Genomic DNA, 19,868 nt, shown 5'->3' on the forward strand with positions numbered 1-19,868 from the left:
AAAATCCTTCTTGATTTAAGAATTTTTAGGTATTTTGGCTGGAAACGAGTTTAAAAAGTCTAAGTAAGAAAAGTATTTTTTTGCGGTGTATCAAACTAGTTGTTCATTTTCAGACTGGTTTAATGTTTTTGATCATTATATAAAAACTCAGGAACAAATGCATAGGAAACCAAACACATCCGCTTAATTCAGACAAAAATAGACAACCTGTATATGCTGTTTTATGTATTTTAATCTTTGTAAACATTCAAATATTCTATGCATTTTATTTCAATAAATTAGTATTTTCATTATAGATATGCATTTGTGCATATAGTGTATGTTTTTAATGCTTTCACTTAATTAGGATTCTTATTTCCTAGATATATATTTCATGAGATCAGGATTTTAAAGAATCTAGCCATTTGTAGTTTGTTTCCGTTATTTAGTTCCATTTATTTGATTTAAAAAAAAGAAATATTATGAAATATTATTTCAATTTAAAATAAGTTTTCTATTATGATATACTTTAAAATACAATTTACTTCTGTGATCTAAGATGAATTTTAAGCATCATTACTGCTGTCTTCAGTGTCACATGATCACATGAGGGTTTATTTTATTCATTTATTGTTTATTGATTTATTGTTACAAAAGATTTCTATTTTAAATAAATCATTTGACACTTAAGACTGGAGTAATGATGCTGAAAATTCAGCTTTGATCACAGAAATCAATTACAATTTAACTGATATTCACATAGAAAATAGATCTTTTAAAATAAAATAATATTGTACTTTTTTATAGTATTTTTAATCAAATTAATGCAGGAAATTGGCATATCAGAATGATTTATGAAGGATCATGTGACCAAGACTGGAGTAATGATGCTGGAAATTCAGCTTTCATCATAGAAATAAATTACATTTGAACAGATATTAACATAGAAAATAGATATTTAACCGATAATAATATTTCACATTTTTACTGTATTTTTAATCAAATAAAAGCAGGAAATTAGCATATCAGAGTGATTTCTAAAGGATACTTAAGACTGCAGTAATGATGCTAATAATTCAGCTTTGCATCACTACCGCGTATATTAAAACAGAAAACCACTATTTTAAATTGCAATAATATTTCACAATACCACTACTTTTTCTGTATCAAATAAATACAGGAAAGCAGTATATTAGAATGATTTCTGAAGGATCATGTGACACTGAAGACTGGAGTAAAGATGCTGAAAATCCAGCTTTGATCATAGAAATAAATTACATTTGAACAGATATTCATATAGAAAATAGATATTTTAAACGATAAAATTATTTCACATTTTTTACAGTACATTTATTCAAATAAATGCAGGAAAGCAGCATATTAGAATGATTACTGATCCCAAATATATGCTTGTTGTTGTTCCTGTCAAGTTATTTACTGAATGAATAAAGACAAAAAGTCAGGCTGTCTCTTGGATACAAACATAAACCATTTCTAAAATGATTATCCACATGATTCTTATTTAACGTTTTTGTGATATAGACACTGAAAACAAACATAAATAATGATAAGTTTTGTCATCAACCGCCTGTCTCTGTTGCTATGGTTACCTTTTACGAACATTTGCTTATTTGGTAACTTTTTTGTGGCGCATGTAGTTTTGGATTTACGGTATTTTAGGAGAAACAGCCCAAAATCTATTGGCCCTTCAAACGGTGACGTACTACACAAGGAAATGGCCAAGTGTTTTGTGAGATTTGTGTAAACACTATTGATGCGCGCTCGGCATTCACCAAAGGAAAGCACCAGATCGGACGCGAGCTTCTCCACATTCAGACTCGCCAAACGAGCACCATTTACCCAAGGGTGGACTACACACTCTCGCATCACGAAATACAGACTTTATTCGACAGTTAAGCGACTAGAATGTCTACATCAGTCGATATCCACGCGCAGCTGGCGTCGATCCTCGAGCGCTTCGCCAAATGCGCGCTTCTGGAGATGAGCCGCGCGGTGGAGCAGGAGATGACGCGCCGCCAGATGGAGGTCGAGACGCTGCTGGTGAAGCTGCAGTTCACCGAGGGCGAGCTGCGGTCAGCCCGACAGAACCAAGCGAATCTCCGCTCGGTGGGAACACAAGTCAACAACCGCGGACAGAAAGGTAGGCTTAACTTAACACAACACACAGGTGTTCGTTTATTCATTTAAAGTCAACATGATGCTGTTTAACCTGCGCTTTTCTATTTTTAATCCTAATATAATCACTTGCGCTTCCGCTGAAACGACTTCCCTTCGCCGGTGACGTATGTAAGGCCCCGCTGCGCTTCAACCAATAGCAAGCGCGCTGCGTTCTAACCACGCCTCTTTAACGAACACAAAACTAGCCTAGCTGCGAACGCAGTGATGGTGAAGAGGTGCGTTTTCGGATGTTTCCCTCTTAAGACGTTGTTCCCCATCCCGAAGGTACCTTGGTTACGCGCTCGCTGGCTTGAGTTTTTACACTTTGAAGAAGGAGGAGTAACGGAGAATTCGCGCGTGTGCTCGCGGCATTTCACTCCTGAATGTTTTCAGAATTTAACGCAGCATGAGATGGGTTTCGCTAAAGTCCTGTGTTTGACAGACACAGCTGTTCCGTCCGTTTACACCGTCGGTGCGTCACCTGATGCCAAGGTAAGTGCATCTGAAAGTGCGATTGAAAATTCTATGGTATATTCAGTGGCGAGGACTGATTTCTTCCATAAAAAGAAGTGCGTATTTCTCTGTGCTCTCTGCGCACACTCTTCAACTTTACGCGAATGTGAGGCCACGCATTCCGCTTCATCATAAAGAAAGCACACAAGAAACTAAACGCATAGTTCTGTTGACATTTAAGCCACGAAATGATCAGATAGGCGATTAAAGCTGCAATATGTGCGTGCACGTTTTATGCATCACATTAAATAACTTTTCTCAAATGCATATACTAAAATATATTCTGCAATTCGAGATCACAATACAAGGCGCAAGCTGATAGACTATCTATTGTTTTTATTTGTTATTTGTAAAGTAAATGTGAGCACAGTGCATTTATATTAGAAAATATGCTCCAATTTGTTTTTCTCAAATTAATTTGTAAAGTACAAAAACAAAAATGAAACTATCTAAATGCATAAAATAACTCATTTTACATTCTGGCATTTACGTGCTGTTGATTTCCGGCCTTTTTCACATTCTTATCAGTATTTGCATGTCTCATCCATGAGTATGCAATGTTGGAACACACTCTTTTGGAGGTTTTGAGAACCATAACCGAACTGACTGCGCGATAGTTAGCCCCTACAAAAATAATCAAGTTCAATCAGTATTATTTGATCTAATTTAAAAAAAGTCAATTACAATTAAGTGAAAATTAATTGCATTCAGTTTTGTTTAAGTCACTAAAACAGTCCAGCACTTTAGTCAAACACATTTATATTGAAATAATGAAGATTATTGTGCCCCCCTTCGGACACCCCTCTGAAAACATCCTGGCTCCGCCACTGGCTATATCAAGTTATCATGCTATGTTAAAATGAGATGGTAGTTTTTGTAAGTGTGCATGACCGGTCATCCATGCATGCGTCTGTTTGTGTCCGTCTGACAGCCACAGACTCGGGATGTTTCCTGTCAGTGTCCGGCTTACGGTCAGAAAAAGAGCGTTTCGGTTCAGACTCCAAAGTCCAAACGACTGCGTGAAGGTAGAGTTGAACCTTGATGGTGAACTTGCATTCAGATCTGGTTTGTAACATCCACTTTTCATCATTTACAGTGTGTAAAATCAGTCGCTTTATGATGTTACAATACTAAAATGAAATGGGTTGCAAATTCAGATTCATGTTGACTTTAAATAAAATATATAAATAGGTCAGAATGTTTACATACACATTGCAAAATATGCAAAATGTCAATTATTTGACCAAAATAAGAGGGATCGGATCAAATTCATGTTATTTTTTATTTAGTAATGATGACATGAATAAGATATTTGACATCAAAGATGTTTACGTATAATTAACAAAACAATTATAGTCGAATTTACACATTTTAAATACACTTGTTACCTGAATGATCCACAGCAGTTTTTTTGTTTAGTGATAGTTGTTCATGAGTCCCTGGTTTATGGAAGACCGTTTCCGTTTTTAAATAAAAAATTAAAAAAAATAATTGCAAATTTTTATCTCACAATTCTGATATTTTTCTCAGAATTGCATCATATAAACTCGCAATTCTGACTTGTTTTCTCAGATCTGTGAGATATAAATGCAAAATTGCGAGTTATAAAGTTATTATTGTGGGATATAACTCAGTTGCAGCAAGTCAGAATTGCATCATATAAACTTGCAATTCTGACTTTTTTTCTTCTCCGAACTGTCGGAGGAGAAAAAAAAGTCTGATATGTTCACAGAATTGCGTGTTTATATCTCACAGTTCTGACTTAATTTCTCAGAATTGCAAGTTTATATCTCACAATTCTGACATTTTTTATCAGAATTGCTATATACAAACTCACAATTGTGAAGTACAAAGTCAGAATTGTAAGATATAAACTTGTAATAACAAGTCACAATAACTTTTTTTTATTTTATTTTTTTGTTCACTGGTGGAAACGGCCTTCCATAGGGCCATACTTGTTTGGACAAACAGTCCAAATAGTGCTGTTCTTCAGAAAAATCCTTCAGCTCCCACAGATTATTTGGTTTTTCAGCATTTTTGTGTATTTGAACCCTTTCCAACAATGACTGTATGATTTTGAGATCCATCTTTTCACACTGAGGACAACTGAGAGACTCATATGCAACTATTACAGAAGGTTCAAACACTCACTGATGCTCCAGAAGGAAAAAAAACCATGCATTAAGAGCCGGGGGTGAAAACAAACAAGCCCTGCCCAGATTTAAAAAGTAACGCAAAAGTAGCATAACGCATTACTTTCCATAAAAAGTAACTAAGTAACGTAATTACCTACTTTTTTAGGGAGTAACTCAATATTGTAATGCATTACTTTTACTTTTAAAACTAACTCCTGTGGGCTACTACATTGTAAGTCACTAAATTCATAAATGAAGTATGAGGGTGAATAAATGATGCCAGAGGTTACTATTCCTCATACAGAGACATGCATAGTTAATGTTGTTTGGGGAATAACTTCCACTGTTTCTTTTCCTCATCAGAGGTGAATCTCAACCTTGTCAAGTTCAACGAAAATCACGACGGAGGAACGCAGACCGATGCGTACACAGATGATTCTTCAGCACAGACGTTTGCAGTAAATGTAAGGATTGCTTCATTATTACGTTCTTCTTCAGCAAATGTTTAGGCCTATATACTACCTTGATATTTTTGTCATTCTCAAACGCAGGACGATGGAATCAAATCCATTCAAATCAAAGAGGAGCACATGGAGGACGGACAGTGGGACAACGGACCCAGTAAAGCACATGCGTATTCTTAAAAACAACCCTGCTTTTAAAAATAAGAATTAACAATTGAATGTTTTATTCTAGTATCTCCTGCTCTTTGCCCGTTGGGTCCTGAAGTGGAAGACCAGGACAGTTTCAGTGCAGGAACAACAGGAGCCGCTAGAGAGGGTGAGACATCAGTACTAGTCCAAATAACTAGTGTTTAGAATTATGTAGGAATGGGCATTTTGGGTATCAATAGGTTTCAAAAACGTATTGATGGTCGTAATGGTTCAAATTTGAAAAATCTGAAGAATGTGATAAAAATAAATGTTAAAAATAAAAATATGACAACATGAAAACATGATTAGGACACTGTTAGATTATGAGGCAACAATGTTAAGCATCCAAAAAGGAGTAGCTTGAGGTGAAGCCTATTTCATTTGAAAATCTGGAGTCTGAGGGTGCAAATAAATCTAAATATTGAGACAATCACCTTGTTTTCTGTTTGAGATTCAATTATTTTTCTTACCCCATTGGCAGATTATTTAGCTTGTTTCAAGGAAAAACCCATTTAATTTTGACTTGCTTTGTCTAAAAAATTGATTTTTACTCACCTACAAAATCCTTCTTGATTTAAGAATTTTTAGATATTTTTTCTGAAAATGACAAAAAAAACTAAATAAGAAAAGCATTTTTTTTTTTTTTTTTTTTTGCAGTGTAGCAATGCATATTACTAATCAAAAATTAAGTTTTGATATATTTACAGTAGGAAATTATTTTCATGGAACATGATTTTAATATACTAATGATTTTTTGCATTAAAGAAATATCGATAGTTTTGACCCATATTGTTGAATATTGTTCAAAGCAAGAATTTGTAGATATTTTGGCTGGAAACAACAACAAATTTAAGTAAGAAAAGCATTTTTGCACTGTTGCAATGCATATTACTAATCAAAAATTACGTTTTAATATATTTACGGTAAGAAAGTTTACAAAATATCTTCATGGAACATGATTATAATATACTAATGATTTTTTGCATTAAAGAAATATCGATAGTTTTGACCCATATTGTTGAATATTGTTCAAAGCAAGAATTTGTAGATATTTTGGCTGGAAACAACAACAAATTTAAGTAAGAAAAGCATTTTTGCACTGTTGCAATGCATATTACTAATCAAAAATTACGTTTTAATATATTTACGGTAAGAAAGTTTACAAAATATCTTCATGGAACATGATTATAATATACTAATGATTTTTTGCATTAAAGAAATATCGATAATTTTGACCCATACAATATATTATCGAATATTATTCCAAGCAAAAATTTGTAGATATTTTGGCTGGAAACAACAAAAAAAGGAAGAAAAGCATTTTTTTTGCAGTGTTGCAATGCATATTACGAATCAAAAATTATTTTTTTATATATTTACGATAGGAAATTTACAAAATATCTTCATGGAACATGATTTTTTGCATTAAAGAAATATCGATAGTTTTGACCCATATTGTTGAATATTGTTCAAAGCAAGAATTTGTAGATATTTTGGCTGGAAACAACAACAAATCTAAGTAAAAAAGCATTTTTGCACTGTTGCAATGCATATTACTAATCAAAAATTACGTTTCACTATATTTACGATAGGAAGTTTTCATGGAACATGATTATAAAATACTAATAATTTTTTGCATTAAAGAAAAATCTATAATTTTGACCCATACAATGTATTGTTGACTTACGTGCTACTTAATGTTCTTTAATCTGCAGGCAGTGATTTCTTCCTAACAAGTAAAATGAAGCCCAGCGGATTGTGGAATTCCCCCATTTCTGAGGATTATCCCTTGAACTCCGAAGCCCAGAGTCTAGACGAGTCTCCTCTGGAATCAGGCGAGCGATACGAGAACCGACGGCCGGATCCCAACATACAGCAGCACATGGAGGAAGCGTACAGAACGGGCGAGATCTCCGTTCGCGGGGCTAACCACGCGGCTCCGTCGGCGTCGGATCACAGAGACGCAGCGGCAGAAAGGAGCTCACGCTGCCCTCAATGCGGAAAGACTTTCACCACACGCTTCTACCTGAAGATCCATCAGCGCATCCACACCGGAGAAAGACCCTATAACTGCCCACAATGTGGCAAACGCTTCTACTGCAACTCCCACCTGATCTCCCATCAGCGCTCGCACACCGGAGAGAAACCCTACAGCTGTGAGGAGTGCGGAAAATCCTATTCACACCTGAACTCACTCAAACTGCACCAGCGCAGCCACACCGAAGAAGAGGCGTATGCGTACTGGTGACATTCATGCATTACAAAATGCAACATGACTTTGATTGACATTTGAAAATAACATTGTTTTTAATTTGATACACTGCCTTTTTATTTTTAGGTTTGTTTTTGAGTAGTTGGTTACTTTATCTATTTGTTAAACATTTGACTGATACATAAAATGCATTTCCTTTATGTAAATTAATTTTTCATTTTATAACCTGTAAAACTTGTGCTATGTTTTGCATTGTTTTTTTGTGTGTTATTTATATGGAAGCATCCTTTTGCAATTGATAATAAAATTCCATGAATTTCTCTGATGGATGATGTGTCTTTTACAATCCCAGATGGTGTTTTTCTGTAATTTAACGTTTAATAAAAAAAATTAATAATTATTAACAAAACTATGCAAATAAGATGATCCGTTTTATTAGATTCTTAATTTATTACTGGACATAATACTGTTGTTAGTTTGAGAATTTCTGTGTTAATTTTTATTTAATTTATATTTATTACATTTACTTTTTTTTTACATATTGTTTGAGCATCTCTATATAGATTTTTTTTTATTCAACAGAACAGTTTGATCATCTCTGTTATTTTTATTTATTTGTTTTAATTATTTATTAATTTGATGATTTATTGAACTGTTGTTTGAGTATCGATATTAATTTTATTTGTTTTAATTATTTTATTAATTAATCATTTATTGAAAATGGTACTGTTGTTTGAGCATCTCTATTTTAAATTACATTTTAATCAGTTTTATTTGATTTTATTATTCAACAGAACTGTTGTTTGGTCATCTGTTATTTTTATTTATTTGTTTTAATTATTTTATTGATTAATTTAATGATTTATTGAACTGTTGTTTGAGTATCAATATATTAATTTTATTTGTTTTAATTATTTTATTAATTGATCATTTATTGAAAATGTCGTTTGAGCATGTCTATTTTTACTGTTTTGTTTTAATTATTAATTGATAATTTATTAAAAATAGTATTGTTGTTTTAGCATCTCTATATTTTATTTATTTGTTTTAATTAAATCAATAATGAATTGATAATTTATTGAACATAGTACTGTTGTTTGAGCATCTCTATTAATTTCATTTATTTAATAATTTTATTCATTAAATAAGAGAGACATGCAAAATGTGCAGAGCAGGGGTCCCCCAGGACCAGGATTGAGAACCACTGGTATATATATATATATATATATAGCTCTTTTCCAAAACACGATAAATGCCAAATTTAAAAAAAAAATGAGTTTGTTATGCCATGAGTTTTCAAACCAAAACGCGCAACTAAAAGCTGTCACCGGACGATCTGATGATTAATTTTAACAAGTTTTATGAAAGACCAAACAAGGTTGACCAGGACAGGGCCATACTTCATCTCCTGGACATAACGCAAGTGAAAAGGCAGCGTCTGATAAACAAACGAAAAGACCGATATTAAAAATAAAGATTTATATTAATTATATATTAATTATATTAGTATGAGTATGTTGCATGTTCACTTGTTTTTTTTTTTTGTTTTTTTTTGTTTTTTTTAAGACATAAACGAACGATGTTTTGAAAAAAAAAGGATGGATTTGTAGCATTTTGAAAAAAAGAAAAAAAACCTTTGAATTTATAATCGATAATATTGTTGTTTAATTTAACATTCATTGTTTATCATGTTCAGACTGAGCCAACAGACCATTTTAACAGGATAAATTGAATATTAAGAAAATGTATGGGTGTAGGTAAAAAAAAAAAGTCATTTTCATGAAAACTATCAAAATGGATTATAGTAGTGATGTGACGTTTGACACCGAAGCTTCGAAGCTTGTATCAAAAAAACGAAACATCTCACAGTGAAGCACTGTACCGGAGCTTGATTCGTTTTGTCCATAACCACGTGACCTGTGACGTCCGAAGCTTCGTTTTCGCACACAACCACGTGACTGCTTCATATTCTGATTCAAATAACGCGAACCCCTTGTGCAAGTATCAAGTGTCATTCACTTTTTGTTAAGAATAAATCATAATATGAATAAATATGTACATGTGTAGTTTTGTGCATATTCATTTTGTAGTTATCCTTGCTTCACAAGCACTTCTAATTAACACTAATATTAGTCAAAATTATTCTTAATTTACTTTGAACATATATGCCTACATGAACCATGCTTATACTTGTATAATTTTATTAAAACGTTTATTTACAGATCAATTCGAGTAAAATTACTGTTTTTCTGACATAGCACAAATTGATGTGTTTAATGAAACTGTCCAAAATCGCTTTAAGATCTGGGACGCGAAAGCAGCTTTTCCCACCTTTGTCCACAAGATGTCATTAGTGTGCAACATGTTGAAAAGCTTCGAGTAACAAACCTTTTTACGATACAGTTGAGGGGAAAGCCTCGGTGCTTCGAAAAGCTTCATTTTCCCATCACTAGATTATAGCGTTTTGGAAAAGAGCTCCTCATTTATTTTTTTAAACTCACCAGTGAAAGGGTTAAAGGGACTTTGCTTCGAATGCGACCTTCTTTCACAGGAATTCGATGGATGCATGAGGTGTTTGCTGTCACTACTCGATCCGTACCTTTACACGATTTGTACTGCGCATGCGCGGAATCGCTGCCACTTCCTGTCACCGCCAACTTTTTTACGACAGTTTAGCGACATCATAATGAATTCTCTTGCGTTTTATACACAGCTTCAAATTTTTCTCTTAAAAGGAGAAATTCCTGAAAATTCTGCAGATCGTCGGAAGGTGAGACGGTCCTCTACGAATTTTATCATCAAAGGTAACGTTAACTATAAGTACCAAGAGATTTTATAATAAAAAAGAGAATTGACTGCCCGATACAACCTGAGTGTAACCAGTATGTAAACTGTTTATTTTATATGTATAGAATCACACAAAAAAGTTCATACATATACCTGATATGTCTATTTGTGCGTTGATGTGCATCTTCCCCTTTAAATTTCTGCCTGTAGTGTTGGCCTTAATTTCCTGTCTTTGCACCTCCTCTTCCCTTTTCTGCCCTGGCTCAGCATGGGAGAGAAATATAAGAGGGCGAGTTGATGCTGTTATTAAACTCCATTTATGTGTTTTCATCAGTAAACCAGAGTCAACTGCCAGCCGATGTCCGAGTGGTTCATTCATGCAAATTCACAACGCAGATGGGACCGGTTACATGAGCTATGCGATTATTTCATAAATTTTGTCAAAAGTATCAAGCTACGTCAACTGTACTTGTTCAGCTCTCATGTCTTGATATTAATATGCACGTGACTATAATCCCTTACAAAAATTAACCATGGTTTTATAGTAGTAAAAGTGTAGTACCCATGTTTTTTGGCAACCATGGCAAAATGATTACAATTTGTATAACCACAGTTTTACTACAAAACTATTAAACTGTAGTTAGTATAGCCAAACCATGGTTAATTTGTGGTTACAATGGTTTTACTATAGAAACCATGTTTTTTTATTTGTAGTCAAACTGTGGTTAATTTTCGTAAGAGATGTAGTTTAATCTGTCAGATATCAAGTAGTAATTTTGATCTTTTTCTTTTTACTTTGCATTGCATCTAATTCTGACTTTTATTTTTTCTGTTAAAATAGATGACAGACTCTTCTATGTCGGCCCCAGTAGGCGGTATATGCGGCTAGTTGTCCTGTCAGAGGAAGAGAAGAGGTCTGTTCTTACAGAGTGCCACAATAACCCTGGGACAGGAAATCACAGTGGCACCAGAGGCACTCAAAACAGGGTTATTGCTGGCTACTATTGGCCTACAATTATCCAGGATGTGAAAGAATGGGTAATGTACTACAATAATTTTTCTATACAAGTATCTATACTTAAGAATGTATCTACTTTTGCCACTTTTGATTGTTAGATACCTCCTTGAAGTTATATTTATTGTCATCACCAACTTGTATCAACTGAATATTTTTCTAGACATTGTGTTAAAAAAAGTGTGTTGCTTTTTAGGTCAGATCCTGTCACCGCTGCCAGTTGAATGACCCCATCAAGACAGTTGTGCCAGTCTTGCATTCCATTAAGGCAGTCATTCCCAAAGGTGGGGTCCCGACCCACAAGTGGGTCGCGGGAGATTTTGTATGGGTCGCCAAGTCGAGCACTCTTTTTCAGTGCGCTATATACTCTTGATTAAAATTTATATGTGTAGTTCACCTATTAGCCGAACGAGGGAGCTCGTCGTTTTCTTCTTCTTCTGCTTTCTTTTTTTGTTGTTGTTCTTTAGCCGCGCTCTGCATCGCCTGTTTCACACATACTCCGTCTGCATTGCGTATGCGTTGCGTATTTTTTTTCGCACCCATGTTATTGGAGCGTTCACACTGCACGCGGTTGCTGTCCAGCAGTAGGCTACGTCCCAGAAGCAGTGCGTTTGCAGCAGAGCAGCGATCATTTCGGCAGAGTCTATTTTTTTGCTGTGCTGCAAGCGCTGAATTAAAGTGACAGCGCATTGTTCGCTGTATAAATGAACATGGATTGACACGAAAATGTCCCATAAATGCATATAAACGAAATCCACTTTTTCACAGTCAACACGTGGCTTTTTGGCTAGGTTTAAAATAAGCAAAAATGCAAAAAGGGAACATAATACGTGCACTTGTCCAGGTAGAAAAGTTCTTTAAAAGGATTGTTTTTAATAAAGATTTAATGCGAAAGAAAAGCATGAGAGCCGACTGTTTCTGTCTGTGGTAAGTTTTAATTAAAATATTTTTTGATAGCCCAATTTTTAATTAAAAAAAGGAAGCTATAGCCTCCCTATGCTGTGTTTAAATGTGTTGCAACTTGCTTGAGCAACTTAATATACAAATCTAGAAGTCAAGTGCATTGAATAATACGTTGTTTTTATTGAGTTTAAACGTGAATATGTCTGTTATTGTATTAGTGTACTGTGATAAAAGAGGATCACAATGCTGAAAAAGCACTTTTTGATTTGAAATCAAAATAACGGATAAATATTGTGTTTGTGGTAAACAACATTTTCTGCAAATCTGCAGTTTACTTAAATAAAAAAAATGTGCTTTGTCAAATATCTGTATCTCTTTTAAATAGTTAAGTGGAAGCATGACCTTAAAAATGGTCATACATATTTTGTTAATGCATAAATTATCTTCGTGATATATGAACTATATGGGTCTAATGTTTATTGGGTCACAAGGATTTATCGACTTTAAAATGTGGGTCCCCAGAAAAAAAGTTTGGGAAACACTGCTCTAAGACGTGCGTTCAGTACTGCGCATGCGCACTGGCTCATCTAGCCGGAAAAATTAGCGTTTTTTTAACGCTATTCAAGCACAAGGAACTATATTTATGAGGCAGTTCTTGTTGGATTTCTTTGGAGATTTCAAATATGAAATTTAATCGTAAGTTTGGCGAACAGTTTTGGAGAATTTGATGTTTCCCCATTCAAAGAGATATGAGCTGCACTTTGATGCCCGAGAGGCGTTTCAAAGATGGCCGCCGAGTGACATGACTTGTCTTAAAAGGACTTTGATAGTAATCACTGAATATTCGAAATGCCACAGTCCTGCACAGCCGTTGGTCTGCAAACCTATCGCTGCAATATGGCGGACGCATCTACGTGCTTGGAGCGGTCCAATGGGGTATCTACCTGTACAGATCTATGCCTGCAGATGTACACACAAGCGAAGATGTGGAGTTTACAATTTAAATAGTAAAAACGGATAAACTTTGTTCTTAATTGATCTTAATGGATAAACTTTGTTCCTCCTATTTTTTTCTGTAACAGAAGCCTTGCAGCTCCTCAAACATTGTACAAAATAAAACAAGTAAAAGCATTTTTCAAATTACTTTCTTAATTTCAAAAATAATTTTCCTTCATTTAAAGAGATAGTTCACCCAAAAATGAAATTTGATGTTTATCTGCTTACCCCCAGGGCATCCAAGATGTAGGTGACTTTGTTTCTTCAGGAGAACACAAACGAAGATTTTTAATTCAAACCGGTGCAGTCTGTCAGTCAAATAATGGCAGTGGATGGGCACCAAACCTTTAAAAGTAAAAATACATTGATGTCCTAAGACACAAAACAATGTTTTTTTTTTTTTACATTTACATTTTATGTTATTTTTTTTTATTATAATTTTTACATTTTGCTATTATTTGATCATTTTTACTTCACTTTAATATATACATTTTATGTTATTTATTTCATTTGACCTTTTTTTATATACTTTTTATCAGTTTTTTCCATTATTTTTATTTTACTATTATATATACATTTTATGTTTTTTTTAATAATTTTTGTAATTTGTTATTTTTTTGATTCTTTATAAATTCTTTATATTTTATATATAAATTTAATCTGTGCTCTATTTTGTTTCTATAACAATTGAACTATGTGCCCTATTTTTCCAGATTATTTTGTACATGTGCACTTTTTTACTTTTTTATCTCTCTACACAAGAACACAACAGCCTGGGTTAGTCTTTGATTAAAGAGGATTCACCATGTAGAATAAATGACAGAACAATGAGAGAAATACAGTTGTGTTGCAGACTTACTCATCTCCGATGTAGACCATGGGACAGACAAGATTGACTGGTCTCCGCTTGCGCACACTACATCTCTTCAAACGATCCTCCAGTTGGGAAACGCTTAGAGGAACGCAGTGTTCCAACATTGAAAGCAGGGACGCCACTGTTTTAGAAACTGATTTAGGTTCATCTGGAACAATTCAGGTTCGGAAAACGCTTGAAGCCGAATCCTCTGAAACAACTGAATCAAACAGAATGTCCCAATCAGGCAATGGGGTCCAGTACAATTCCAGCGAATCAACCACACCCCATTCACGTTCAGGAGGATCATCCAGATCCTCGTCAAATGAATCCTCCAGATCCTCCTCAGTGTGAGGCTCAAGATGGCTTGGACCCGGGGCGCACAGTTCCACAGAGTCAACCTGATCCCATTCATGTTTAGGAGAAGGAACCAGGTCCTCTTCAGGTTCCGGCTTAGGAATGCACATAGTCATTTTTTCAATTTTAACATTGTTCCTCCGAATTCTAAGTTTACGTTTCACAATTGTAACAGTTTTCTCAGAATTGTGTTTTTACATTAATGTTCTGTATATGTGTGTGTGTGTGTGTGTGTATATATATATATATATATATATATATTGTGGCGGGAGGGGCACACGACAGACACAGTGGGTGTGGCGTCAGGCCTCGGAGAGGCTTTTATTAAACAGAAAATAAGGGGAAACATCCATAAAGGAAAATAGTGTCCAAAATAAAAGGGGAATCTGGTGTCCTCGGGTGCTGAGGCGGCGTGACGGAAAGGTAGTATTCGGAGGGGTAGGGTCCAGGAGAGGGGCGGAGTCCGGCGGCCGCGGGCGCTTCCCATACTGCCGCCAGCCCGAGCCGATTACACGCCCCTCCTCTCCCCTACACACCCACTCCCGTCGGGAGCCTGGAGAAGGGCGGCGAATAAGGGACGGGGTGGTGATGATAATTAGGGGGAGGCGACCGCCTCGTCACAATATATATATATATATATATATATATATATATATATACAGGTGCTGTTCATATAATTAGAATATCTTCAAAAAGTTGATTTATTTCACTAATTCCATTGATTGCTCAAACCGATTTAATGCTAAAAGATTACGTTTGCTTGCGTAACGGTTGCTTGTTGTTCTCCTGAAGAAACAAAGTCACCTAAATCTTGGATGCCCTGGGGGTAAGCAGATAAACATCAAAATTTCATTTTTGGGTGAACTATCCCTTTAAGTAGTGTGAGAGCACAACAATCATAGATCTATATACATAGATACCCCATTGGACCGCTCCAAGTCGCCATACTGTAGGTTCGCAGACCAACGGCTGTGCAGGACTGTGGCATTTCGAATATTCAGTGATTACTATGGCGAATGAGGTCAAGTTGACTGCTGCAATATGGCGGACGGCTTACATATAGACGTTTTTCCTGAACACGGAAGTAAGTCCGACTCTTAACTGAAAGAATGCTTTGCATTTCCGGTCTGCATTGTTTCTAGTCAAATTAGGGTATATTCCGAGCTAATAAACTAATGTTAAACCTATTAAAATGTTTTTAAAAAGCACATGGCTCCATAGCGCCATCACTTGGCAATGTCGCAATGACTGTCATTTGTCAGTGCCTCACTTTAATGAGTGTGTAGATGACACGAAGCAGCGGATGTTAGCTATATTAAAAACAGATGGACGCTATTTGAATGGGTTCCTATGGAAACCGGAACAGAAAAGCATTCAATCTGACGTTAGAATTCGTAATGGCGGCGCTCATCGTTTACTCAGGAAAAAGGTCTATAATGGCCCATAGAAACAGTCGCTAATGAAGCATCTACGTATATATACACTTCCTACAGAGAATGCAACCTCCAGAGGATTCGACCTCCAGAGGGTGCAGCCTTCTAAACGAGATATAGCTACAGTTTGCACACGCGTTAGCATTCGCGCTAATGTTGTTGGCAAGGCAAGGCAAGTTTATTTATATAGCACATTTCATACACAATGGTAATTCAAAGTGCTGTACATAAAAGGAATTAAAATCATAACAGCATAAAAATCTTAAAAATTTAAAATAATAATCACAACAATAAAAACAGAATTTAAGAACATTTAAGATGATTTAAAAATTGATTTAAAATTAATTAACACAGTAAAATGATTATACATAAAATAATGCAATCTGTTTGGACGTAGCACAGTGCTCATTCAATAAATGCACAACTGAACAGATGAGTTTTGAGTCTGCATTTAAATGTGGCTAATGTATTAGCACATCTGATCTCTTCTGGAAGCTGATTCCAACGGCGGGCGGCATAATAGCTAAAAGCGGATTCCCCTTGTTTTGTGTGAACTCTTGATATTACTAAGACCCAGTTTTCCAGTCTATCTAGCAGAATGTTGTGATCGACAGTGTCGAACGCAGCACTGAGATCTAGTAGTACCAGCACTGATATTTTGCCAGAATCTGAATTTAGGCGAATATCATTTATTATCTTTATGAGCGCTGTCTCTGTGCTATGATGTGGTCTGAAACCAGATTGGAAATGGTCCAGGTATCCATTTGAGTTTATGTAGTGGTTTAGCTGATTAAAAACAACCTTTTCAATAATCTTGCCTATGAAAGGAAGATTTGATATTGGTCTATAGTTGCTCAGTATGGTGTTATCAAGATTTTTCTTTTTCAGAAGGGGCTTAACAACTGCAGTTTTCAGGGAGTTTGGAAAAGTCCCAGAAAGAAGTGAGGTGTTCACCACTTCTAAGAGATCTGCTTCTAAACAGTTAAGCACACTTTTGAAAAAAGATGTGGGAAGTGTGTCAAGGTAGCAGGTTGACGATTTGAGATGCTGTACTGTTTCTTCCAAAATCTTGCTATCGATTGCTTCAAAAGTAGACATAGTGACTTCTTTTTGAAATTGCAGTCAAATCTGTCTGACCTCTGCATAACTTGAGGTTGTGCTAATTGTCTTTCTGATATTATTGATCTTCTCAGAAAAGAAGGAAGCAAACTCATCGCACTTGCTGTCGGAGAGCAGTTCACTAGGGATCTGACTAGGGGGGTTTGTTAGTCTCTCAACGGTACATTTACATTTACATTTATTCATTTAGCCGATGCTTTTATCCAAAGTGACTTACAATTAGGAATACAACAAGTGATTCATCCTAATCACAGATCAACATAGGAAGTGCTCAAAAATACCATATATCAGGCGTTGTTAGAAGAGTGCAGGCTAGAAGGAGAAGATCAAGAAAGAGAGGAAAAACAGGCTAGAAGGGAGGATCAAGAAGAGAGGAGAATTTTTTTTATTTATTTATTTTTTTTTTTATTGAGTCACATAGTGTCGAAAAAGATGGGTTTTCAGCAGTCGTTTGAAAGCTGTTAAGGAGTCTGCATTCCGGATAGGGGTGGGAAGATCATTCCACCAGGCAGGGACATTGAACGAGAATGTTCTGGACAGTGATTTAATACCTCTCTGTGGTGGTACAATGAGGCGTCTTTCACTAGAGGATCTCAGTCTTCTGGAAGGAGTGTAGATGCGTAGTAGTGAATGGAGGTAGGCAGGTGATGAGCCGGTGGCTGTCCTATAGGCCAGCATCAGTGTCTTGAATTTGATGCGTGCTGTAACCGGTAGCCAGTGCAGGGATATGAAGAGAGGTGTGACATGGGCCTTTTTGGGCTCATTGAAGACCAGTCGTGCTGCTGCATTCTGAATCATTTGTAGAGGCTTGGTTGTACATGCTGGAAGACCAGCTAAAAGAGCATTGCAATAGTCCAGCCTGGAAATGACCAGGGCCTGGACGAGGAGTTGTGTAGCATGCTCTGTTAGGAAGGGCCTGATCTTTCTGATGTTGTACAATGCAAACCTGCAAGATCGAGCAGTTTTAGCTATGTGGTCTTTAAAAGTCAGTTGGTCGTCAAAGATTACACCCAGATTTCTGGCTGAAGTCGATGGGGTAATTGTTGATGAACCTAACTGGATGGAGAAGTCATGCTGTAGAGATGGAGTGGCAGGAAAGATAAGGAGTTCCGTCTTTGCTAGATTGAGCTGTAGATGGTGTTCCTTCATCCATGCAGAGATATCCGCCAGGCAGCCTGAGATCCGTGCAGCTACCGATGGATCATCTGGTTTGAATGAAAGATAGAGTTGTGTGTCATCAGCATAGCAATGGTAGGAGAAGCCATGTGCCTGTATGATGGGGCCCAGAGATGTAGTGTATATGGAGAAGAGGAGAGGTCCAAGAACTGATCCCTGAGGAACCCCAGTGACCAGTTGATGAGTTTTGGATACCTCCCCTCCCCAGGCCACTCTGAAAGACCTACCAGAGAGGTAGGATTTGAACCAGCGAAGTGAAGTCCCTGTGATGCCCAGCATTGAGAGGGTGGACAGGAGGATATGGTGATTCACAGTGTCAAATGCTGCAGATAGGTCCAGCAAGATGAGTACTGATGATTTGGACTCAGCTTTTGCCGTCCGCAAGGCTTCAGTGACAGACAGTAGCGCAGTCTCAGTTGAATGGCCGCTTCTGAACCCTGATTGGTTAGAGTCCAGTAGATTGTTCTGTGAGAGGAATAAGGATAGCTGGTTGAAAACAGCCCGTTCCAGTGTTTTTGCTATGAATGGAAGGAGAGAGACAGGTCTGTAGTTGTCAATGAGTGAAGAGTTAAGTGTAGGTTTTTTGAGCAGTGGGGTTACCCGGGCCTGCTTAAATGTAGTGGGAAAAGTGCCTGTGAGAAGAGATGTGTTGATGATGTGTGTGAGCGCCGGTAGGAGGAGAATGGGTTGAGTATTTCCAGTTGTTAGAAATAAGAAGTCCCGTACCCCCGCCCCTTCCAGTGTGACGAGGGGTGTGAGAGAAGGAAAAGTTATTAGAAAGAGCAGCTGGGGTTGCAGAGTCTTCTGGACGAATCCAGGTCTCAGTCAAACCTAGAATGCTCAAACCAGATTGCACAGAAAATGCTGAAATGAACTGAGCTGACTGACAGTTCCAGAGTCCAACCGTGAAAGAGAAAGGTTCAGTGGAAGAGGTGTCGATAGGACGCAGGTTAGAAATATTGCGTCGACGTGAGCGTGTGATATTAGTGCGGTGTGTAGAGACCACCGGAATGAGTTGGAAACACATGATAGAGAAGGACAGAAAGAAGAGTGAGAAAAAGGAAAGGAGTACTTAAGTGCGTTGTCGGTGTCGTTGCTCGGATAAGTCGCGCAGGAAAAGTCGCAGGTCTTTACTCTTGTCGGTCTTCACGCGAGGAGGCTGAACGCTTCCGCTGAAGCTTCAGCGTCAGATGGTCTGACGCAGTTAAATAGACAACCAAACAGTGCTTCACTGATAAAAGCTAGGGACGCCTCCTAGGCTCAGTCAGCCGCAAATGTATCGCCCTCACGCAAAATGGCTCAATCGAAACTCAAAAAGCAACAGCTTCGCACTTGTAATAGCTCCAGAAGGGAACGATATGAAATAACAAAAGCTTCCCTTGGCCGTACGCTCAGTTATCAATTGTAATGATTGCAATAAAAACTAGAATTTAAAGCCAAAACAATCGCAGGACAAATAACAGAAGACACTCCTTTTCTAACAGTGAATAGATGTAAATAAAACAAACGAATAACTAAATAGAACAACAGAGTGCTTTAAGAAGCAGCTCAAAATTAAT

At 36.5% G+C, this 19,868-nt stretch overlaps 1 protein-coding gene across 1 annotated transcript; it reads left to right on the forward strand.

The window, feature by feature from the left end:
* Positions 1–1,853: 1,853 nt before the first annotated feature.
* On the forward strand, positions 1,854–7,775 carry LOC141343740 (uncharacterized). Its single transcript, XM_073848373.1, has 5 exons — positions 1,854–2,140; positions 5,169–5,269; positions 5,357–5,426; positions 5,502–5,585; positions 7,174–7,775. Exons 1-5 carry the CDS (start codon positions 1,906–1,908, stop codon positions 7,704–7,706), a joined length of 1,023 nt encoding a protein of 340 aa, XP_073704474.1. The 5' UTR covers positions 1,854–1,905; the 3' UTR covers positions 7,707–7,775.
* Positions 7,776–19,868: the final 12,093 nt, after the last annotated feature.

The sequence above is a fragment of the Garra rufa genome, chromosome 10 (genome assembly GCF_049309525.1).
Source record: "Garra rufa chromosome 10, GarRuf1.0, whole genome shotgun sequence".
NCBI classification, from domain to species: Eukaryota; Metazoa; Chordata; class Actinopteri; order Cypriniformes; family Cyprinidae; genus Garra; species Garra rufa.

Bases quoted from the DNA above. Each gene is read 5' to 3' on its own strand.
- LOC141343740 (XM_073848373.1), top strand. From the start codon at position 1,906: ATGTCTACATCAGTCGATATCCACGCGCAGCTGGCGTCGATCCTCGAG. The intron at 5,270-5,356 runs GTAAGGATTGCT...TCTCAAACGCAG, and splicing joins CACAGACGTTTGCAGTAAAT to GACGATGGAATCAAATCCAT. The intron at 5,586-7,173 runs GTGAGACATCAG...TTTAATCTGCAG, and splicing joins AACAGGAGCCGCTAGAGAGG to GCAGTGATTTCTTCCTAACA.